We start from the raw sequence: 24,578 nt of genomic DNA on the forward strand, positions 1-24,578 counted from the left end.
TGGTGTTTATCAGGTTCTATCCTTGGTATTCCCTCTAAGTTGGTAATTAGATCTAGAGACTTGGTCAGGGACAGGAAATCCTGGGTGGTATGAGTTTTCCTCGGGAGGGACATACTGCCCAGATATCTCTCTTTCTCTCTCCCTCTTTTTTTTTTCTTTTTCTTTTTAAGATTTTACTTATTCCAGAGAGAGAACACAAGCGGGGAGGAGCAGAGGGAGAGTGAGAAGCAGACTCCCTGCTGAGTAGGGAACCTGACGTGGGGCTCGATCCCAGGACCCTGGGATCATGACCTGAGCTGAAGGCAGGTGCTTAACTGAGCCACCCAGGCGCCCTGATCTCTTTTTTCTTTGTCTTATTCTTTCTTTGCCATTGTTTATTAGATCCATTAATTTTTTAAAAAAGATTTTATTTGTTTATATGATAGAAATCACAAGTAGGCAGAGAGAGGGGGGGAGAAGCAGGCTCTCCACTGAGCAGAGAGCCCAATGCAGGGCTCGATCCCAGGACCCTGGGATCATGACTTGAGCTGAAGGCAGAGGCTTTAACCCACTGAGCTACCCAGGTGCCCCTAGATCCATTAATTTTTATAGTAGTTTGTAAAATGGTAACATTCTATTATTTCTTATTCATAATTAGCTCTAATATTCTTTATTTCTCTTTTATGAAGGACACAACACATTTTAAAAGCTTTTAAAAACTTTGCTAATTATATCCAAAAATATAATTTAAGTGGTTTTGGTTTGACTCTTTATTATATTATTGGAACTAGAATACAAATAAAATCATAGTCTTGGTAGTAGCTATGAAGTGGTCCCCTTCTTTCCATCTTAACACCAGACCTTAAAATATTTAAGTTAAATGTATGTTTATCTTTTTGTCAGCTTCCAAAATGTTAAAGAAAAGAAAAAGTCCAGAAATCTAATGTATAACTTCATATTACATTCGTAAATGTTTATAGGACTATGAGAGGTTTTAATTAAATTGCATTTTGGAATAATTTAAGTTTTGGTTTTTTGTTACAGAAAAACAAAGAATATGTGAGCATCGCCAGTGGAGGATTTATGGGTAAGGTTTTAATTTATTAATCGCTTTGCCTCCGCTTTTCAGAGGCAGTTCTATCACCAGACCTGATTTGTAGTGACCAAATTAATTAGTGAATAAACTCTCTTAAGTCATTCTGTATTTTCAGAAAAGGCAAGGCAAGCAGGACATACAGATAACAGACAAACACAATAGACACTTTAAATGAGCAAATATTTAATGGAAGTTTATTTCAGTAGATATGTTTAACAAGCTTGTATTTGTAGAAAGTAATTTTATAAAGATGTGAGAAAAACTGTCTACATGATTTGTCTTTATGGAGAAGGTGAAATGGATAGGACTGGGAAACAAAGGAGGATACTTTTCATACTCTCCTTTTTGTTATGTTTTTATTTCATTTTTGAGCTACTTGAAATTAATAGCTAAAAAAAATATGGAATGGAATGGAATAAAGGAAATAAACTGATATTTTCAAATCTTCAGACTAATATTTGGTAATCCAGGATAGTAAAATAATTGCCAAATCTCTGCCGGCAGAGATTTGAGAATTTGTGAAGGATTAAGTCAGGGTAAAAGCCTGTCTTTTTTATAGTTGATGTTATTTAAAGGTACAACCTTGTGACCAGTAGATAAATAAGTCCTGGAGTACTGTAAGTATAGTGAACATAGACAGTAGTACTGTATTAAAATAAACTTGCCAAAAGACTAAATCTTAATTATTGCCACCATGAAAAAGAAAGGGTAATAATATGATGGATAGAGGTGCTAACTATTGCTGAAATGGAAATCATATAATAATATATAAACCAAACATGTTGTATACTTTGAATTTATACATTGTTATAGGTCAAATATATTTTAGTTAAGAAATAAAGAGCCTTTAATAGTAAAATCAAATTAGTATTTGAAGAATAGTAGAGTCATGAGCTTGAATCATGAGAGCTTCATAAGGATTAACTTTTGACCTAATCTGTGTTATAACTTGGAATATGATAGGTTAGGGTCTCTTTCCTTTGATCTGTTGTGATACTAGCAAGGATTATGATGATTTCCTACATATCATGGCCTGATAACTAACATCCTTTGGGGTTTACACACAGAGTGATCTACAAACGGGGTATTTTAATAAGTAGTGTTAAGCAAGTACTGGCCTTAGCCCCAGTGTGATTTATTAGGAATTTTGACAGCAAAATATAGAACTTGGTTATTAAGTTTATTATCAAAAGTATCTGAAAAGCAGTCTTATTTTTCTTAAAAAAAATTTGTTATTTATTTAAGAGAAAAAGAGAGCACATGAAAGCAGGATGAGGGGCAGAGGAAGCAGCAGATTTCTTCCCCACTGAGCAGGAAGCCTGATGGCCGGACCTCAGTTCCAGGATCCTGAGATCATGACCTGAGTCAGAGGCAGATGCTTATCAACTGAGCCACCAGCCTCCCTGAGATGCAGTCTTTTATAGTATAGTTTAGGTTTTAGAAGTTTTTTTCTAATTATGGATTATTTCTTTTTCAAGAATCTCTCCATAGCAATTAATGTGTTCTTTACTGTGGGAAAGATTAATTAGATGTCTGTGATAGAACAAAAGCTACCATAGGTTTTCTTTTAATCCTTTATGTCATAAAATTGTTGCTGAGATTATCTCTTAATACTTAAAAGATTCCATTCCAAAGAGGAAAACATCAAGTCTGTATATAGTTACTGCCATCTTTAAGGTCAATTATGAAAAATTGTAGTTGTACAGAGGGCTTTAGAAGGAGAGGAGGAAGGCTTTCTGTAGCTTAGAGTCCTTCATTCCTTTCCTGAGGTACAGAAAAAAGTACCTGTAATTAAATCTTTGGATCCTCTTTCATTCAGCTATGACATGTTTATTAAATTCTCTAGTAAAGAATCTTTCTAAAGAGGGGTTGGTATGTGACCTGTTTTTTTTTCTCCCTTCTTGTTTATCTTAAGCACTGCAGCAGCACCTGGCAGACATAAATGTGGATGGACCAGAAAATGGATATGGCCATTGGATTGCTAGTACCTCAGGCTCAAGGAGCAGTATCAATTCTTCTATTGATGTAAGTGTATATGTAGAATATGTCACCAGATTTGGGTGAATGCCCAGAAAAGGTGACTAAGTGTTAAACCCTCACCATAATAGAAATGGGGTCAAAATATTTCAAACACGTAGAGTTTAGAGGAGTCGTTATTGCAGGGTTAATGTAAGGATGGAACAGGCCTGCACATCTAAACTAGCTAGAGTTCTGGAGATCCACCTGCTGAATTCAGATTTCTCCCTATCCAGATGTAGTATGTTATCATGTAGTGACAATTTTCTGCCTCAGCTTAGATATTGGTGGAGATAATACTGAGTCCTGTGACTAGCCGGGACTCCCAAGTGATCTGGTTCTAGGAATCTCCCAATTAATGTGAGCCAAAAGAATACTGAGGCTTATGGTCACATCTCCTGCAGACCATATTTGTACCCCTCCCCAACACATTTACATGATTATAACTTCAGTCCACCCACATTTGAGAATGGGCTGGTCAGAAGGAGATAAGAACTGATTGCGAATCCCATTATATTTGATTTTTAGTTATAAAGATGTATGTTACTACTACAAGGTTTTCCTGTAGTGGGTAAATTTACTTTTCACTTTTCTGTGCTTCTTCAGAAATATTTGCACAGTAAGTCTTTGTGCTCTTTCTTTTTTTTTTTTTTTTTTAAGATTTTTTTTTTTATTTATTAATTTGACAGAAATCACAAGTAGACAGAGAGGCAGCCAGAGAGAGAGAGAGAGGGAAGCAGGCTCTCCGCTGAGCAGAGAGCCCGATGCGGGACTCGATCCCAGGACTCTGAGATCATGACCTGAGCCGAAGGCAGCGGCTTAACCCACTGAGCCACCCAGGCGCCCCATTTGTGCTCTTTCAAAAATATTTTATGTCAATTGAATTAGATGTCATTACATATTTTCAGTAATAGTTCACATTTACCTAATGATCATTCTTTAAAACAGAAATAAAAGGAAACTGCAATACAGGTTATGATTATTACTAGCTTAGGTTTATCAGTCTGACTTAACTTGATGTTCAGGTTTTATCTCCAGAACTTACATTCTTCATGATCTCCAGCAAGATCTTTTCAGCTCTGGTTTCTCTATCAATGCAGTTGAGATGATAATAACACAACTTTCTTCATGGTGATGTGAGGATTAAATGTGCAGGTGTATGTATTGTGTTGTATGTGTCGCATATTTAATAACAGTTATTATAAAATTATATCTGATTAATTACCATTTATCTTTAGCCATATAGGTCAAATCATATTATTGTCAAATTATTAGCAGATAAACCTCTGAAATTTGTTTTCAACAAATTTGTTGCTTATATGGTATGAATTTATGATGGGTAACTAAAGAAATGTGTCTTAAAGTAATCCTCTAGGTATCTAAGAGCTCTTCACGTGAGATCACCATTTATTTAATAAATATTTTCTGTTTTTATTTTGAATAACTAAATAGTGTTCCACTGAATGGCTGTATTATAATTTATTCAGTTAGTCCCCTGTTTTTGAATATTTATGTTGCTTTTAGTCTTTTTGTGTTATAAACACTATTATAACTGATTTTTGTAGTAATATATTTACATATGCCATGATTATTTAGTCCTAGGAATAGAATAACTCGACCAGAAGATTATATATCAGAATTCTTAGAATTCTACATTGTCATCAGATTGGCCTTTAAAAAACATAATATTCTTTTTTTGGAAGATTTTATCTAGTTATTTGGGAGAGAGAGAAAGAGAGTGAGCATGAGCAGAGGCGGGGAAGGGAAAAGGACAGAGGGAGAGAGAGAAGCAGACTCCCCACTGATCAGGGAGTCCAGTGCAGGGCTGGATCCCAGGACCCTGAGGTCACGACCTGAGCTGAAGGCAAATGCTTAACTGACTGAGCCACCCAGGCCCCCACCAAAAAACATTATTCTAATTTATATTGCCATCCACAGTGTTGGATAGTAATTCTGTTCAAGTTCCTGTTTTCAGATATGAAAAATAATGATTGAGACCTCTAAAGAAACTTTAAAAAAAATTTTTTTTAAATTAACATAATATATTATTTGTTTCAGGGGTACAGTTCTGTGAATCATTAGTCTTATACAATTCACAGCACTCACCATAGCACTTACCCTCTTAAAGATGTTATATAGTATATTAAAAAGTACCAAAGAATTTAATTTCATCAGTTTAGTTTGGTTTCAAATTTGGATATGGAAATAGAAATATGGTTTTTGTGTTATTTAATGACTTCTTTCTCTTAAAAATTGAAATGATGCATGTTTATTTTCACAACATCTGTAAATTTGAAAAGTATAAAGAAAAATAACTGCTATTTATATTTTCGTATTTTGAAGTATTTCCTTCAAATGTATATATATTTGAGGGAGGGGGAAGGGTATAGGGAGAAGGAGAAATAGGTTTCCCACTGAGCAGAGGAGCCCAATGATGGTGACACAGGGCTCATCCCAGGACCTTGGGATCATGACCTGAGCTGAAGGTAGACACTTAACTGACTATGCCACCCAGGCGCCCCATGATCAGAATCTTATTTTATACTATATATTAACTAACTGTAATTAAAAGAAAAACTTTAAAAAAATTAAATGCTTATTTAAAAGCATTTCTTTTTTTTAAAATCTGTATAATTTTCCATCTAATAATACCTAAATCCTAGTGCACTTTCTAACTATTTCCTTCTCTTAAGTTCTAAAGAGTAATTAACAGACAAAAGATGGGCACACTTCTGATATCTCTTGCCAACTAGCCCTTTAGGGAATATGGAGCAGTTTCGTTGAACAGTTTAAGAATTACACACACTTATTACATTAGGTACATAAAAATAATTTTTCTTGAGAAATTAAAGGCCTAAGTGAAAATATTTAAACAGCAAAAATTTATAAGGAATAGATGTTTAAAAATTTAGCCACATGAATGATATCCTGATTGTACTTTTGATTATTTTTATGGTGTAATTGAAGTTAAGAAAAGGTCAGTAATTTTATTTCTTACTGAATAATGAAGGTAGTTTCAGACTTTACACACTTTATATGCAACATATAGCCTCATTTTTCTATTTCTCATTCCTGTCCCTAAAATTGTTTTGTCTAGTGTATCAGTCTGTTGGGGCTGTCATAACAAAATACAACCAAGTAGTTCGCTTAAACTTAAAAGAAGTTAATTTTAAAAGAAGTTAATTTTCTTACAGTTCTGGAGGCTGCAGGTCTAGGATCAAAGGATTGGCGGATTTTATTACTCCTCAGGCTTCTCTCTCTGGGTTGCACATGACTGCCTTTTTGTCTGTCTGGGTGCACATGGCCTTTTTTCTGTGTTTGTACATCCCTGATGTCTCCCCCTCTTCCTATAAGGATGCTAGTCATACTGATTTATATATGACCTCGTTTAACCTTAATTTGCTTTTAAAGGCTCTGTCTCGGGGCGCCTGGGTGGCTCAGTGGTTAAGCCGCTGCCTTCGGCTCAGGTCATGATCTCAGGGTCCTGGGATCGAGTCCCGCATCGGGCTCTCTGCTCGGCAGGGAGCCTGCTTCCTCCTCTCTCTCTCTGCCTGCCTCTCTGCCTACTTGTGATTTCTCTCTGTCAAATAAATAAATAAAATCTAAAAAAAAAAATAAAAAAAAAAAATAAAGGCTCTGTCTCTGCATACATTTTCTGAGGTGTACTAGAATGAACTTTAACATATGGACACAGTTTAGTCCATACCATCTAGATAACCTTTAGCAGTAATGTCTCTGCTAATCATTAGGAGAGCAGTTAATTTATTAGTAAGGTTTTTTTGTTTTTGTTTTTGTTTTCAGGGTGAATCTTCTAATGGCTCAAATGATAGAGGAATGAAATCATTGGTAAATAAAATGACTGTTGCTTTGAAGACGAAGTCTGTTAATGTCAGGGAAAAAGTTATCAGTTTTATTGAGAATACATCAACTCCTGTGGATCGGTGAGTTACTTATATGGTATGAGTTTATGATGGGTAACTAAAGAAATGTGTCTTACAGTAAGTGCTAGTTGAATTGAATGTGTTCTAGAAGAATCATATTTTTTAATATTTTTTAATTAGGGGGCGCCTGGGTGGCTCAGTGGGTTAAGCCGCTGCCTTCGGCTCAGGTCATGATCTCAGAGTCCTGAGATCGAGTCCCACATTGGGCTCCCTGCTCAGCGGGGAGCCTGCTTCCCTCTCTCTCTCTCTCTGCCTGCCTCTCCATCTACTTGTGATTTCTCTCTGTCAAATAAATAAATAAAATCTTTAAAAAAAAAATATATTTTTTAATTAGATAATTTCAGTTTTCATTATAATGACAGAGACGTTCTTTATTGCTGTGAAATTTGACTATTTCTCTCTCCTGATCAGAATGAAATTCAGATAATGGTACTGCCCCTTTATGCGGTTCATTAAAAAAATATTAAGATGCTATTGTATGTATTACACTTCATGACTGTTTCCTACATGTCAGATGGATGAGAACTATCTGCTAAATGCAGTAATCTCAAAACAGGAGCTTCCTCTTCTCCTCTAGGAATTTCTAACCTAAAAAATTTGGTCATGTCAAGTAAAGCAAAAACCCATTTTCTTTCTTTCTTTTTTTAAAATTAATTATTTTTTAAGTAATCTCTACAGCCAACGTGGAGCTCAAGCTCAACAGCCCCAGTGTTGAGAATTAGCTGCTCTACCAACTGAGCCTACCAGGCATCCCAGAAACCCATTTTCTTAGTTTAAGTGTTTAGATCTTCATAGATTTGTGTTCACAGACTATAAGTGACCCTGTTTTCCCATGAGTTACAAATGAAGGGTTTAGCTAACAAATGATAAGCTTCTGAATGTGTGTTTTAATGCTTCTTACTGGAACTGTAGAGTCCTCAGTGTTTTTTCCTCCAATAGTAGTCTGGTTGATTTTTCTTGTTCCTTCAGTTCAAAACTAACCTAATAATTCCAACACAGAATTTGTTGCTAAGCAAGCCTAATCTGGAAAGTGTGTTATTTCATTTCAGTCTCATGTCTTCCATGCAGTGTCCTAGGAAAGTTGAAGTGTTTGACTTTAAGAATTGAATGTCAGAAATTTATTATTGCCACTTTTTAATTATAGCACATATGCATACAAAAGTACATTGTTTCCTTTAATAGCAAAGAAGTGAATAGGTTATTTTCACAAATCCAAAAAAACTGTGCCTGTCTAAAATGGTCCACTGATAAATAATATTTAATATTTAATTTTATAATACTTATCAAGCCTAAGAGTCTATTTTGCTCGTTAAAATTGTTCACAATTGCCTGTAACTTTTTTACTTTAAAGTTAGTACATTCTGAACTAGAGTACTATTGCTAAAATTTTATAGCATGAACATATAAACTTTTTTTTAAAAATGAACTAATGATAACTGATAATGATAACTTGAAAAGACTATTGTTTTTGTTTTAAAAAAATCCTTTGAAACTAGTTTTTCTTTATTTTTCTTTGTACTTGGGATGATCAAAAGGTTTTCTTTATAATGTATGCTCAGGGCTAGAAAAAGTGATTATACTATATTTTGTTTTAAATCCATTGTGTTTTTAATAATCATTTTGTTCTGTCCTCTGCCTCAATTTGCTATAGAATGTCTTTCAATCTTCCTTGGCCAGACAGAGCATGTACAGAGCGGTAAGCCAATGAGTAGAGCAGCTTTCTGGGACCATCCTTTTCCTTTTTAGCATGCCTCATGCTCTCTATAAGCCTCCCACTGTTAGCTAAAATTTCATGCAGCTGTTTAAAACGCTAAACTTTTCTTACTCTGCTTTTAGGAGTGTGTGATTTTGATTGAGCTGTATTTGTTTTTTGCTTGATCATTTTTTTTTTCCTTGCATGCTGCTTTGTATGTCCCATTCCTCAGATAAAATCAAGTACATTCAAATCCATGAACTTTTATTCTGAAAGAGAGGAAGGTGAAACAAAGAAAATACTTAGTCTCAGAGTGAGCAGGGTGGTAGCTTTGGAAATCATATGCTTCCATCTCTTGCCCTAACACTAGAGAATATTACTGAGAGAAGGCACATGTCATGATTCAAAATTATTAGTTCAGGTTTGTTATGTAATTTTTTCAAAAGATTTACTTATTTATTTATTTCACAGAGATTACAAGTAGGCAAGAGAGGCAGGCAGAGAGAGAGAGGAGGAAGCAGGCTCCCTGCTGAGCAGAGAGCCCGATGTAGGGCCAGGACCCCCGGGATCATGACCTGAGCCGAAGGTGGAGGCTTTAACCCACTGAGCCACCCAGGTGCCCCTTGTTATGTAATTTTACAATCTTTTTAAAAAATATTTTTAAAATTAGATATGTGTATTTAGGTTGGTGAATAAGCATATATAAATCAGTTCTGAAGAACCACAGTTCTTTGGTTTTCCATGAAAGAAATTAGTTCATGGGGTACATGTTAATGTATAAATGCATCTCTTCTCTGCCCCAGTAAGATGCAAGTGTAAAGTTAAAATATCTACTGGATCTTCAGTTAGGATGCACAGAAGAACTTTATTAACTTCATACTTTTATATGGCTTTACAGTTTTTATACCCACAGAATTTTTCTGCAGTTTAGAGTATCAATTACAGCAATATCTATGGACATTTTAAAAGAAACTCTAGTTTCTTTTTATTTATTGATTTATTTTAGAGCATACGAGTGAGGGGAATGAGGTGGTGGGGGAGGGAGAGAATCCTCAAGCAGACTCCCAACTGAGTGCAGAGCCTGACTCAGGGCTTGATCACAGAACCCTGAGACCATGACCTGAGCTGTAATCAAGAGTCAGCATTCCAACTGACTGAACCACCCAGGCACCCCTCTAGTTGTATTTTAAATATAAGTTAAGCTTTGGAATAATGGAATTGACTTTTTTTTTTTTTTTGTCATTTTAATGTTTTCGGTATCTAGAAGTAGCATTTTTAAAAGCAGTAGTTTACTCCTAACTTGTTGGAAAGAGTTTTTATTTACTGTGAGTGTTCCTGGCAGAGCCAGTTTTAGAGCTTCTATTACAGTTTTATCTGAGACTTTTAAAGGTGGTTGCTTCTTTTAAAATTATAAGCTATTCTGTGAATCACCTTTCTACCTTCTCTTATTATAGGACCATTGAATTAGTCTAATTTTAACTACCAAGTTTTCTTCCAAATTCTTAAGTTTTTAAAAATTTAAATAATCTTCTTGTTCTACAGACAAATATATCTATTTCAAAAACAGAATTTAGTGAAAGTTAGAAAGAACTGGGTTTCTTCTGAGCACAGTAAATAAATTGAAACCTGGCCATACTATATTACAGATGTTTTTGTTATTACTTCAGCTAAAAATGTATAGTATACTGCTTTTTAAAGAGTCCAGCCATTGAATTCCATTAATTTGTAGCCAGTTTGTTAAGAACTATTTCAGTAATCTTTATAGATTTTATAAAAAATGCATTGTATTATAAATCTAGATAAGTAATGAATAGCTTTAAAACTTTTTTTTTTTTAAATTTTTAGTAGATTCTATATCCAAGGTGGGGCTTAAACTTGAAACCCTGAGATCCAGTCACATCTACTGATTGAGTCAGCCAGGCTTCACCCCCTCCTATTTATTTTTGATTTTTACTTTATTTATACTTGCCTTCTGGATCAAGCATCTACTATAAACATCTTTGTTTCTGTGTTATGTCTGTTTAATTATGTTTTACTATCAGGAAAGAACCAATAATAATCTCATACAATTTTATAACCTAGATGGCACTAAAGTATATTTAGACAAAGCTATATTGTCTTTGTCTTTTACAAGAGAACTCAATCTATGTTTCGTAGTTGTTTACTTATTTCATTTTCTCTAATGAGCATAGTTTAATGGATAATGGATAATTTTATATTAGATATGTTTTAACCTAAAATCAAATGATTTTATGATTTAATTTAAACTACTATGTATAATTAATTTATAATTACCAAAGAATGTTATATGTTCAGCTATCAGTTGATTTTTCTAATGAGGTTTCTGTTGAAGAAAGTTATTTTGGGAGAAATAGGTTTAAGCCTATTTCAATAAAATTGGGTCATGATAAGATTTTTTATTCAAGATCTGTATTAAATTATTTAAAATACAGATTTAATCTCTATATTCTGGAAAAATTGAATTTTAAGATTGATTAAAGACATGTAACTTGAATTTTTTCCATATTGGACTACCTCTTGATATATGACTCAAAAAAAAGCAGTTTTTCTTTTATCATAGGTAATCTTGATGGAACATTTATCTTACAAATAACATAATGCTTTTTCCCCAGAAGCATGTACTTTGTTGAAATATTTTAATTTTTCTTTTTGGTTTGTTTGAGATTACCTAAAAAGTACTGAGGTATAAATTTTTATATTAAAAAGACAGAGGTCATACTTGTTGCAGAACTAATCAAATTTGAGTTTACTTGTTCTTTATGCTTCTGCTACTTAAAAAAGAAAGATTAATTTTTATGGTTTATATACATTTGTGTAAAAGAAGTAGCATGTTTCTCTTACAAAAGTAACAGTAATAAAAGAATGGGAGTATTATAATGTGAGCATTGGGTAATGTATAGAATTGTTGAATCACAATGTTGTCCAACTGAAACTGTGATTAAAAAAAAAATGGGAGGAAAAACCCCAAGGTATTTACTCCCATATGAGGAAGACTTCACACTTTCCTGGAATTTGAATATTTGGTTCCATAATCTGTTTTCTCTAACAGACGTGCTATATGCCAGGCATTATTCTAAGAGCTTTACAAAATATTAACTGATTAAATTCTCACAGTAACCCTGAAGGGTAGATATTGTTGTTATTACTGTTTTGGAGATATGAAAACAGAATCACAGAGAGGTTAAATGACTTATCTAAGGTTTTAATATAAATATTAACTTTTTTTTTTTTTTTTTTTTTTTAGTTTTACAGATCGAAAGTGTTCAGTCTATTAAGACACAATGCCACTTTTGCTAACATATTTTCCTTACCTTGTTAGAGTTTCCCTAACATAACTGTTCTAAATAGCATGATATATGGGGGCTAAGGACAAAGAATATGTACATTTTATTTAAATATTCATATGATACTTGGTGAAAATCTTTGGTAACTACTTAAGTGATGATTTGCCTTCTAAAATTCTTTGAATATAGGCATGTGAGCAGCAGTGACAGAGTGGGCAAGCCTTACCGTGGTGTAAAGCCTGTTTTCAGCATTGGGGATGAAGAAGAATACGACACAGGTGTAGTAATAATACTTATCTGTAGATGCTTTTCGCAGGCACTAGCAGTGATTAGAGAGAGCATTCTGGGGCTAGCCAACAACGGCTTTCAAAAAAAAATTCTCTAGATTGGAGAGTCTGTAGTTTTTCTACTAAGAGTTTGGTTTTAGACATCTTAAGTTACGCCTGTTAGAATTCAAGCAGAAATGGTGTGTAGGCAGTGGATTATAGGAGTCCTTAGCCCAAGAGAGAGGAGGTCTAATAAACTGATGATGATCTGGGAATTATCAGTGTTGAAATAGTATTCAAGTCCATGGGATTTGATTTAAATCTCCTTAATCCATCCACCTAGGAGATTGAGAGTTGTGCGTCTAAAATCAGAGAATTCCAAAATTGAGACATCTGGAAAGAGAATTGGAGGCAGTATCCTAAAGGGCCACAAGATGGGGATATTGTGCCAGGAAAATGTATCATTCTTGGTGGTTGCCTTTTTATTTTAAAAATAATTTATTACCTCGGTTCATAATACTGCTGCCAAGATTACGGTGGTTAAGTAATCATATTAATATTAATATGTGTAGTGGGTTAGGAAAAATAAAACAGTAAACGTACAAAATAAGAGGAAAAAACCTCCCAAATTTCGTCTTGCTTTTTCTGTTTAGTAATACATGTTGCGTATTTTCCATCTTAGCCCATATTCCACCATTGTAAGCATACCATAATCTATTTAATCATTTTTCTCACAATTCACATGATAGTTTTCCTTTTTTTTTGTCTCAAATGACAACAGATATTTTTATACATAGAGCTATCTGAACTTTTGTAAGTATATACAGAGGGTATATTCTGAGCAGGAAGATTGTTAGATTATAGGGAACCACATTTGACAGTTTAATAAATATTATAAAATCTCCTCCCCAAAAACTTACATTAAGGTAAATGAAATTTTCTGTGTGCTATTTCTAATTGTTTTTTTTTATTCTTGCCTCTCTTTTTGTTGCTATCTTCTTGTTATTTTATCAGTCTCTAGCTCTCCCTGAATATTTCTTCTTTTGTTAACAGTTTTCATTTGAACTATTTTCATTCCTCTGAGAGGCATGTGGATGAATAAATTATGGTATAATTTCATGTGTCATGTATTTGCACATATATTTTTATTAGGGAAATTGCACAGTAATGAAAATGAGAAAACTAGAGCTCTATGTATCAACATGGATAAATTTTACAGTGGGGAGTGAAGAAGCAGTTGTGGAAGAATACAGTCAAACAGTCTGCTATTTATATAAATGTTACTTAAAGTGCAAAACACTACTGTATATTGTTTGAGGATATTCATGTATGATTAAAGGCAAGGATGGAACCATAACCAATAGTCACTGTTTCTTAGTGAACAAGGGAGAGGAATGAGAATGGGGAGATACATATAAGGGTTCTACTTTTTATTTAGGCTGAAAGTGTATAGATATATGAAATTTCCCTTTTTATTATGTCTCTTTACATTTTGAAGTATTTCTTTAAAAGGGAGGAACATTTGTAATTATTAACACTAGTGACTATAATTCCCCTTTGTTAAATTAGAAAAAAATAATTAGAATGTCTTAAAATTCTGCATGAAAAAGGATAAAAGATTAAAGAGATTTTTATTTATTTATCCCAGGATGGATTTTCTTGTTGTTTTTCTTAAAATCGAAACCAGCAAGAGAAAAGGAACTCTGCCATCTTTGCCCTCAAGATAGGTGCTTATTATTGGACAATTCAGCCATCTCTCTAGGGTCTAGACATAGATTAGAGTCATGTTACATAAAGCAAAAGTTTTGAAATTCCTCAGATAGTTGTCTTTTAAAAATTTATTTACATTATTTATTTTTTATTCACGTATAGTTGACACACAGTGTTACAAGTGTATTCTTAGTATTTTCACCTGACTTTCTTACTGTGTGGCCTAATGTTTGAAAATAGTATTTCTGTATTATGCCAGTGGCATAAGGAAGTACAGTAGCAAGATTAGAATTGTTATGTTTTTCAAAATATATGTTTAAAATATTGAAATCTTTTTCAGGCTCTTAAGAAATGTCTCATTTATAAAATTGGTAATTCCCACTTTTAATGCTTTCAATTCTCTGTAGATGAAATTGATAGCTCTTCAATGTCAGATGATGACAGAAAAGAGGTTGTAAACATCCAGACTTGGATCAACAAGCCAGATGTCAAGCATCATTTTCCTTGTAAAGAAGTTAAAGAAAGTGGACACATGTTTCCTAGGTACTTTTTAAGAAATGCCTTCTGCTGAAGTAAAATTAAAGTTAGTTAATAAAAAAACACCTGCAAAAGAAATTTTCTTTATGCAAGTATAAGATATAATTTCACTTTGTCAACTTGTATTTATGTCCTGATTTTTATTTTTCTTTTCTTTTTTTTAAAAGAATTTATTTGAGAGAGAGAGTGTACAAGTGGGGAAGGTGCAGCGGGAGAGGGAAAAGCAGGCTCTCCACCGAGCAGGGAGCCCAGTACAGGGCTTGATCCCAGGACCCAGAGATTATGACCTGAGCCTAAAGCTTACACTTTACTGGCTGAGCCACCTAGGCACCTCTACATGTCTTGATTTTAAGAATATTTCTTACGGGGGTGCCTGGGTGTCTCAGTGGGTTAAAGCCTCTGCCTTCAGCTCAGGTCATGATCCCAGGACCCTGGGATCGAGCCCCGCATCGGGCTCTCTGCTCAGCAGGGAGCCTGCTTCCTCCTCCTCTCTCTCTCTCTCTCTCTCTCTGCCTGCCTCTCTGCCTACTTGTCTCTATCTGTCAAATAAATAAATAAAATCTTTAAAAAAAAAAGAATATTTCTTACGTATTTTTTATTTTGAAAATTTTAAGCAAAAAAGTTGAAGGAACAGTACATTGAACATCTTTATAGTTTATTTTCTCTATCTGGGGGAATAGGTGGTGGAATAGGATTCTTCTCTTAGGTTCATTGGATTTTAATTTCTATTTGTACTACCCCATCTTTCCATTTTTTATCTATATATATAGGCACAAGAATATACACAGTTCTCTTTTGTCAAGCCATTCAGAAGAATCTTACAGATATGACACTTTACCCTAAATGCTTCAGCATAAGTCACCCAAGAATATGAGCATTATAACTCTTCAAAAACCTTAAAATGAGCATCATTCAACATACAGTTAGTTCACACTCAGATTTTTCAGAGTTCCCCCACAGCACCTTTTATAGTCTCTGGTTTTTTTTCTTCCCGATACAGGATCTAGTCATGGTCTACACATTGCATTTGCCCATTAATCGCTTTAGTCTCATGCCATGTCCAACAGTACCACTACCCTTATCAGCACCTCCCCTTTGCTCTATGATGAATGAATCCTGAGGCTAGGCCATTTATTCTGCAAAATGTCCTGCATTCTGGACTTATCTGATGCTAGTCTTATTGTATTACACAAAAGCGTATGAGTATATCCCTATAATAAATGAACTGAGACACAAAGAGGGGGACACAAGCTAAGACACAATAATTCTATGCCCATTCTATGTTCAAGATCCACTTACAGAATATTATAAAACATGTAAGGCAGCCCAACTACTGCTTAGCAGTCTTCAGTGTAGAGTATATACTGTAGTATAGTGAGTGAGAATAGTTTATGAGTATAGATAGTAACTCTGGGAAAGTTTGAAAAGTATTGTCTTCCATATATCATGCAGAGTAGATTCTAAAAATATTATTTTAATGATTTCTAATTGTATTGTAGTTTTTATTATATAAAATATAAAACTTGCTTTTATACAGTTAACAGGATTTTCTGTTAATAAAATACTAATTTTTCATACCATTAAAAGGAACTTAAAAATGTTACTGGGTACCTTTTTGTTCTTAGGTGATCCTTTGTCTATATTCTTTAATTCAAAAGTAATTTCATCTAGATTGAATATTTTTTATTGTGTTAACAGCTGTTTTGCATGACATTTCTTTAAAATTCTTCTTGTTTTTTAATGTTTTTTTCCCCTCTCAAGTCATCTGTTGGTTACTGCAACACACATGTACTGTTTAAGGGAGATTCTTTCACGGAAAGGATTGGCTTATATACAGTCTCGACAAGCACTAAATTCTGTAGTTAAAATTACATCCAAAAAAAAACACCCTGAGCTAATTACCTTCAAGTATGGAAACAGCAGTGCTTCAGGAATAGAAATCTTGGCAATCGAAAGGTAAGATTTTCTTAGGATGATGTTATCTGAATTGTTGAATTAGTTCATTATTAAACATAGTTTGTTTCTCTGTTTGGGGAGTAGGCTACTAGCATACTAGAGCCACTTTTATCAGCATTCTTTGCTGATTTTTCCCTTCTGTATCTTTAGTCATTTGTGGCTAATCAGCACGTGGTTCCAGTGAGTGCCATAGCTAATTTCATAAACTTTTTGACTGAAGGGCCTTTAAGTAATCTGTACCATTGCTGCACTAAATGCTGGTTTGTAAACAGGTAGGAAGCTTGTTTTAGAATATAAGTCAGTGTTTCTGTTTTCTTTCATCAAAAAAATTCTTGCTTTGAAAATGTGTCAGCAAAGTAAGCAGTGTGCTGTGTTGTATATTTAATTTACAATCTGGTATAAATTCCTTCTTGTCTTAATGTGGACCAGTGACAAAGAGTTCGTGTACTGGCACCAAGAGCTGTAGGACCACACTGATCTCAAAACTAAACCATCTTTGTAATCTTTTAAAAATGTGAACCCCAGAGGAGTTGAATGACTTGCAGATCTTCACACCTAGCTTGTGATCAGACCAAATATAGCCTTCCTGACTCCTGATGCGTGGTTCATTACATGTGGCTGTACACTATATGAAAAACCATGTAGCTTTGACATTTAGATTTTCTTTCTTTCAAAATGTGCTTTCGAGTGTGTATTGGATAAGTTATGGTAAATATGAGGATGTGTCTGCTTGCTTTGTAGGTTAGGAAGGCTTCCCACTGGAAGTGACATCTAAACTGAGTCCTGGAGTGAAAGCAATTTATATTAATACATATGTATATTCTCTCCCCCCACCCCAGGTATTTGATTCCAAATGCAGGAGATGCTACCAAAGCCATAAAACAACAGATCATGAAAGTTTTGGATGCTTTGGAAAGTTAATATAAAAGAGAATTACTTTAAAAGAAATTAAGGCAACCAAGAGAAAGAAACAAGGACATATTTTCCTGATTGAATACTAACTGAGGACCTTTCATTTGCTCATGGGGGTGCTTGAATTGCAGGTCTAAGTATGTGTGAATTATTATAATCAATTTCTGAACAGTTAAAATTTTTCTTAAATTTTCTTTTGCATTTTCAGTTTTGTAAAATGATTTATAAAGGTCAGTTATTAAATGACTTTGAAGTAACTGACCCTACGCCCTTATGAACTAAGGGTACAGAATGCAGTTCTGTTTTGAAGAGCTGTGTTTTAAAAAGGGAACATGTATCACTTTCAGATTTAAAAAGACCCATACGCATATATACTTGCAATGTCTTCAATGAAAATTAGAGATAGAATTAGCTGAAGAGACCCCTTTAATTGCTACATTTAGTTTATCCACTGAGCAGTATCAGAAACTGAGAGTATTACATAGATTAACAGCTTGCTGTTTCTGTCCTTAAAAAAAAGTGAAATCTTTTCAGTGAAGTGGATGAAGATTCCAGCCAACTCAGAAATGCAGTCCAGTTAGTGAAATGTGAAGCATCAGTATCTAAATCATTTTTTGCATCATTAGCTAATGATTTGAACACTGGGTGCTTCACATAATAAACTTCATCCTAATGGTTTCTAAGGAGCAGTTTAAAGTATAATAATAAGTAGGTAGGCATACTAAGATTAAAATAAACATTTTGGGGACAAGAATTGTACCTATAAAAATGTCATTGGTCTTTATTACAAGTGGAATATTTGATTTAGGATATTTCAGAAGGGTATTGTACACACATTGATTTATCCTTACTGAGGTTATGGTCTGTGACCACATTAGTGTCCACTTAAATGAAAGCCAAATAATAAGAGAGCTATATAAAGTACAGTTGTTTTATCATCTCTTTCCGAATTTTTTTCCTCTTCTTTGGTTTTTGTCTTCTCTTGCTAAAGTACTGGTGGTTTGAAACTATTTTTATTTTTTAATATGACAAAACTAAAAAGTGATCTGCTTCATTTTGCAGCTTTCTCAGTTTAATTTATTGAGGTCTATATTAGACACATTTGGTGAGAGAAAATCTGGGAACATGTTTGGGGCTATGGAATGACTCCTTATAAAATCTTTTTGGGAACTAGCAAATCCTAACAATTTACCATGTCCTAAAATGTAATGGATTATCTCTAAGGGGTTGATAGGAGAAATATTTAGATGTACTCTATTTATAGCCAGTTATTGGAAATCAAGTGAATAACAGGCAACATAGTTCAAGGTATTTTATTCTAATATCTAAATAAAAACCGTTTACTTGAGTGGTTGAAGACATTTGCATGAAATTGCACCTGGTGCAGTACTTGATATTTATAACTCTATCCACAACGGTTGTATTGCATTTTTCTTATTTTCTTTGGCACCCGCCCCCTTTAGAAATGCCCTGAAGTCTCCATTTTTTGCCCATTTCAGCCATGGGACTTTTTTCATAATATTAATGTAAAGATGTTTGTGTTACTGTTTATAAATTACAATTGTAAATAAACCAGTACAATTTGCTCATAACTTTGTTCTTAATGACTCTTTTTTGACGTTTTTCTCCCCTCCCGCTCCCCATTTGTAAATCTCTGTCCGTAACACAAAATTAGAAAATTGATGGCTATCCTTTCAGTGGAATTTAATGTTCAAGTTTTAGGATTGAAAGTATTAGATTTCTATTTCAGCTCATCTGTATGGGGAAGGAGGAAAGAGGTGGTTTAATGACATTAAATTGACATGTAATAAATTTCTGCCTTGACCAACGTAACTTCCCTAAACTCTAGTTTCCTCATCTGCAGTAACCCTGCGGTTACTAGTCATAAATATCAAATGAAAACATGTGTCACTGATTGTATTAGGCACTTATGTAGCTCATCTTAACTTAACAGACCCACTAATTACAGAACTAGAATTCACTCTGGGATATCCACCTCTATGGACTCTCAAGGATTGCAGAGTTTGCAACATGATGAAGTTGTTAGTATTTTCTGTATTTTCAAGATGAGAAAACGAAGGCTGAAAGACCTGAGCCGAAGGCAGTCTACTCAACATACTGAGCCTCCCAGGCGCCCTATGATATATTTTTTTAAAGATTTTATTTATGGGGCACCTGGGTGGCTCAGGAGGTTGGGCCTCTGCCTTCGGCTCAGGTCATGATCTCAGGGTCCTGGGATCGAGATCCGCATCAGGTTCTCTGCTCAGCGGGGAGCCTGCTTCTGCCCCCTGCTGCTCTGCCTACTTGTGATCTCTCTGTCTAATAAATAAAATCTTTAAAATAAAAAGATTTTATTTATTTGGGAGATAATGAGAGTGAGCAACCATGAGAGGGGAAGGTCAGAGGGAGAAGCAGACCCCCACTGAGCAGGAATGCCCCACCTCCCATGCGGGACTCAACTCCAGGACTCTAGGATCATGACCTGAGCTCATATAATAATCTAACATACTAAACTAACCAGCCATAGATTGGCATATCTCTTTAAAATTGACAGTTTGTCTTGCGGAAAACCCAACTCTGTGGGTTGTGTGATGAAAGTAATGGTTCAACTCTACCCTTAACATTTTGAATTAAAAAATTTATTGGGGGCACCTGGGTGGCTCAGTTGGTTGAGCGTCTGCCTTCAGCTCAGGTAATAATCTCAGGGTCCTCAGATTGAGCCCTGAATTAGGCTCCTTGCTCAGTGGGGTGCCTTCTTCCTCTGCCTGTCGCTCCCCGCTCTTTTGCTTGCTCGCTCTCTGCCTCTCTCTCTCCCTACCTCTCATAAATAAACATTTTAAAAATAAATAATTTGTTGAACTATAATCCATATACCATAAAGTTCACCTTTTGAAGGTCAACAAAGCAGTTTTTAATATATTTACAGACTTGTGCAACCATCACAACTATTTTACTTCAGAACATTTCATTGCTCAAAAAAGATCCATACCTGGGATGTCTGGGTGGCTCAGTTGGTTCAGTGGTGAAGCACCTGCCTTTGGCTCAGGCCATGATCCCAGGGTCCTGGGATCTAGCGTGAGTTGGCTCCCTGCTCAGGGGGGTCGGGGTGGGGGGGCATCTGTTTTTCTCCCTCTCTCTGCCCCTCTTCCCATCCCTCCCCTACTTGTGTGCTTTCATTCATGTACTCTCTTTCTTTTCTCTCTCAAATAAAAGCTTAAAAAAAAAAAAGATCCATACTCTCCTTTTTCCTTTTTCCCTCCAGCCCTTGGCAGCCACTCGTTTCCTTTCTGTCTCTATGGATTTGCCTGTTCTGGACATTTCATGATAAAAGGAATCATACAATGTCTTTTATGTCTGGCTTCTTTCACTTTGAATAATATTTTCAAGCTTCCTCCATGTTGTAGTATGTATCAGAATTTTGTTCCTTTTTATGGCTGAAGAATATTCCATTATGGATGTATCATGTTTTATTTATCCATCACTTTTTAAAAAGATTTTATTTATTTATTAGAGATTGAGTACGGGCCAGGGGGGGAAGAGCAGAGGGAGAGGGAGCAGGGAGCCTGATGCAGGCTCAATCCCAGGACCTGAGATGATGATGTGAGCCGAAGGCAGATGGCTAATCGACTGAGCCACCCAGGTGCCCCTATCCATTCATCACTTGTTGGAAATTTGTGCCAAGCTCTAAATCCAATAAGATAATTGTCAAGTTGGATCTTTTGATTTTTGTATTATCGTACATTTTCCTTCAGCCTTTCATCTCTATTAGTTATTTTAACTATTAGTTGTATTAGTAACTTAGTTATTGTAACTGTTAGTGACTATTGTAACTGTTAGTCTATTGTATATCTACCTCACCCCCTAGAATTGAACTTTATGTCCTCACTGTTGTATATATACATCACCACTCAGAATTGTACTTTATGTCTCCTAGACTAACTTCCCTAATACTACAAAGAGTAATTGGAGGATAAGGTGCTGAGGGAAAAGAGACCAGTTAAGTTGCCTAAAGCAGTCGCCTCCAAATGAGGAAAGCCTAGCCATGGCCACAGGGACAGAAAAGGAGGCAGCAATCAAGGGGTATTTTAGGAGAGTCAGAAAGGGCCCTGTCCTTAACAATAAAAGTCTTGAAAGATACAGGGGTGATTTCAGTTTTTGAAGGGAGGACATGGGGAACTGGGAGAATTGGAAGACAGCACAAATGTGGTGGTGCCTATATTTAAGAGCAAAGCTGGGAGAAGCTCTTGTAGAGATGATAAAATTAGTTTTGGACAGCTGAGTTTAAACTGATGTCAAGACATATAAATAGAGATGACTTCCAGGCAGCTGGGGATGCCGGAAAAGCTCCTCTGGAGTAAAAATAGAAATCTAACCAGTATCAGCTTGGAAAATGATCAGTAGAGTTGTGAGACTTGATTGGCGATGCCAGATTTTGAGCTGGGCTCTGGATCCACTTAGTGTAGTGCTTTTATTCTTTGGCTGTTTTTCAAATGTCAGATGAAAGGAACATGGAAACATGAAGGCAGAGGTGCTGTGGTTCACAGGGGGTGAAGATGTGACAGGAAAGACTGCACAAACTCGGTCCTCCAGCCTCTTCTTTTGCCTGTGAATCTTTTGTGCTACAGATGATGAAAAGTTCTTGAGAATGAGGTGATTTGCCTTACCCTCCATCAGTGGCAGAGCCAGAACTGGAACCCAGTGACTAGCTTTCCCTTATGCCCAGAAAGTTCTAAAGGAATGCTCAAAAACAGTTTTCGTATTTCTTAACTGTTCCTTTTCTAGAACCCGTCACTAGCTTCCCTGAATGTGATGTAGGGAACACAGCACCCACAGACTCTTGGTCTGGATATCCCTCTCCTGCTTCTCTTACCTCTTAGGTGGCTCCTTACTAGGCCCTACTTAGGCCTGTGCTTTTCACAGTCCACTCACATGTTGTCATCCATACTCAGAACTTTGTCCTAGTTTAAATTGCTGGTGTCTCCTAAATCAGTCTCCAGCCTGAACATCTGAGTTTGAGGCTTATGGCCAACTGCCTAGTGGGCATCTCCACCTATATGCTCTAATAACATGTCCAGCCATGTTTGGTACTACTGTCAGATACAGCTTTATGCCAATGAACTTACAAATCTAAATGAAATGGGTGACCTTTTTTGGGCAGATTATAAGTGGCCAATATTGACTCAGGAACCTTAATAGGGTAATAAACATAGCAGAAATTAAAAGGTTATTATCTTCCTGCTGTAAAGCCAGGCCCAGCTAGTCTGTTAAATCTTCAAAAAAAAACCATAATTACTATTATTTTCCCCCAACTTTTTATTATGAACGTTTTATAATTTGAAATTTTATAGTTTAAAACTTAGAAGGTCTTAAAATAGTACCATGAACAGCTATATGTTCTCCTCTTAGATTTAATAAATTTGCCACATTTGTTCTATAAACACGTTTTCTGTTTGTCTACCATTTTCCAGTCAGACTTTCTGACACTTTACCCCTAAATATTTCAGCATGCATCTTCTCAGCGAAAAGACATTGGCATAATAACAAAAGTCATTAAGGTATCAAATACCCAGTTCATACTTTAATGTCTCTATTCCAAAAATGTTTTGAGTATCCTTTTAAAAACTAGGATCCAAACAAACAAACTAGGATCTACGTCAATAAACTACTCCAGAGCATTGAAAAGGATAGCAAGAAAAAAGGGGGGAAAAAGAAAAAGGATAGCAAGCTTTTATTTGTTTTATGATTTTTGATCCCCAAACCTAACAACAACAACAACAACAACAACAAAAACACATGAAACACAAAATTCAAAGAGCAATCTGGGGTGAGTAGGTGGCTCAGTCAGTTAAGCCTTTGCCTTTGGCTCAGGTCATGTTCTCAGGAATCCTGCTCAGCAAGGAGTCTGCTTCTTCCTCTCCCTCTGTCCCTCCAGCCCCCACACTCACTCTCTCAAATAAATAAATCCTTTTAAAAAATCAAAAAGCAATCCTAATAAATATAAATGCAAAAGTCCTAACAGTATCAGTGTATTTCAGTAACAGAGTAAGATGCAGGCGGGGCTGGGTAGGGAGAGATAGGTAGGGGGCTATGGGATCAGGCTCACGGATATCCCCAAAATGCTGAGGTGTAAAGGAACCAGAGATAAGGAACAAACCAAACCACCCTGCCCTAGGAGTGAGGGGGAGGGGGAGTGTCTTAAAATAGTCATCTGTGACCAACAAAAAATAACCAGACCCTAAAAAAGAAGCTTTTAAAGATGTTATCACTAGTCATTTGGGGCGCCTGGGTGGCTCAGTGGGTTAGGCCTCTGCCTTCGGCTCAGGTCATGATCCCAGAGGCCTGGCATCGAGTCCTGCATTGAGTCTCTGCTCAGCAGGGAGCCTGCCTCTCCTCATCTCTCTCTCTCTGTCTGTCTCTCTGCCTATTTGTGATCTCTCTCTCTGTCAAATAAATAAATAAAATTAAAAAAAAAAAAGATGTTATCACTAGTCATTACTCAAACCAAGACATCACAAGAATAAGGCCACAAGGTGCCTGGCCAGTTCTAAATCAAAGACTATCAGTGAAGGCTCTCCTTGGCAGTGCTGTCGGGACCCCTCTCACTCCTAAATGCTTTTTTCCCTGTATCCTTGCTTAATAAACTTCTATCGCTTTACTCACTCTACTGTCTGCGAGACTCATTCTCTGATTCCCTGAGACAAGAACCTAGCTTTCCCTCTTCAAGACGACTGAACTTTAGAGGGTACAGTATTTGAACTGTTTCTCTTTTCCCCTCCCCCATGACGGAGCAGCCTTGTGGTCAGAGCCCGCAGATGTCTTGAGTGATTAATTCCATCCCCCTCACAGCGACTGGTTCAAGTAGCCCAAGGCAATCACCAAATAGAGTGTTATTCCCGGCCAGAGGTCATCTAACCCGCAAGAGGTTCGGTCTTTTTGCTGACCATCGGAGAGGCCGATTGTTAAATATCACCCCAACTTAGATCGCCCCCCTTGGGCCCTTTGGCTTTTGAGGCATTCCCCTTTCCGGATTGGGATGTCATTAGTCATTTCTCGTTGCTTCATCTTAGTGCAAACAGCGGAGGACTCACAGGTGTTTGAGGTGAGCAAGGAAGCGGACATGCTCTGGGCGGAGCCGGAGGCGGGGCGTGGACGGAGCCTAGGGCCCCG

The 24,578-nt window shown here is 35.9% G+C and overlaps 1 protein-coding gene across 4 annotated transcripts in view; it reads left to right on the forward strand.

The window, feature by feature from the left end:
• The window catches only part of TBC1D23 (TBC1 domain family member 23), a 57,952-nt gene extending 38,949 nt beyond the window's left edge, over positions 1-19,003 (forward strand). For 2 of the 4 annotated variants that reach the window (XM_082695892.1, XM_082695894.1), the window contains exons 12-19: positions 1,024-1,066; positions 2,991-3,100; positions 6,893-7,032; positions 8,684-8,728; positions 12,220-12,308; positions 14,414-14,549; positions 16,305-16,499; positions 17,339-19,003. In XM_082695892.1, coding sequence (XP_082552018.1) covers positions 1,024-1,066; positions 2,991-3,100; positions 6,893-7,032; positions 8,684-8,728; positions 12,220-12,308; positions 14,414-14,549; positions 16,305-16,499; positions 17,339-17,420 — 840 coding nt within the window. In that variant the 3' untranslated portion in view covers positions 17,421-19,003. The remainder of the gene's footprint in view (positions 1-1,023; positions 1,067-2,990; positions 3,101-6,892; positions 7,033-8,683; positions 8,729-12,219; positions 12,309-14,413; positions 14,550-16,304; positions 16,500-17,338) is intronic. The other 2 variants (XM_082695893.1, XM_082695895.1) reach the window with 1 other exon arrangement.
• The last annotated feature ends 5,575 nt before the right edge of the window (positions 19,004-24,578 follow it).

Source organism: Mustela nivalis (assembly GCF_964662115.1).
Source record: "Mustela nivalis genome assembly, chromosome: 1".
In the NCBI taxonomy this organism is placed as follows: Eukaryota; Metazoa; Chordata; class Mammalia; order Carnivora; family Mustelidae; genus Mustela; species Mustela nivalis.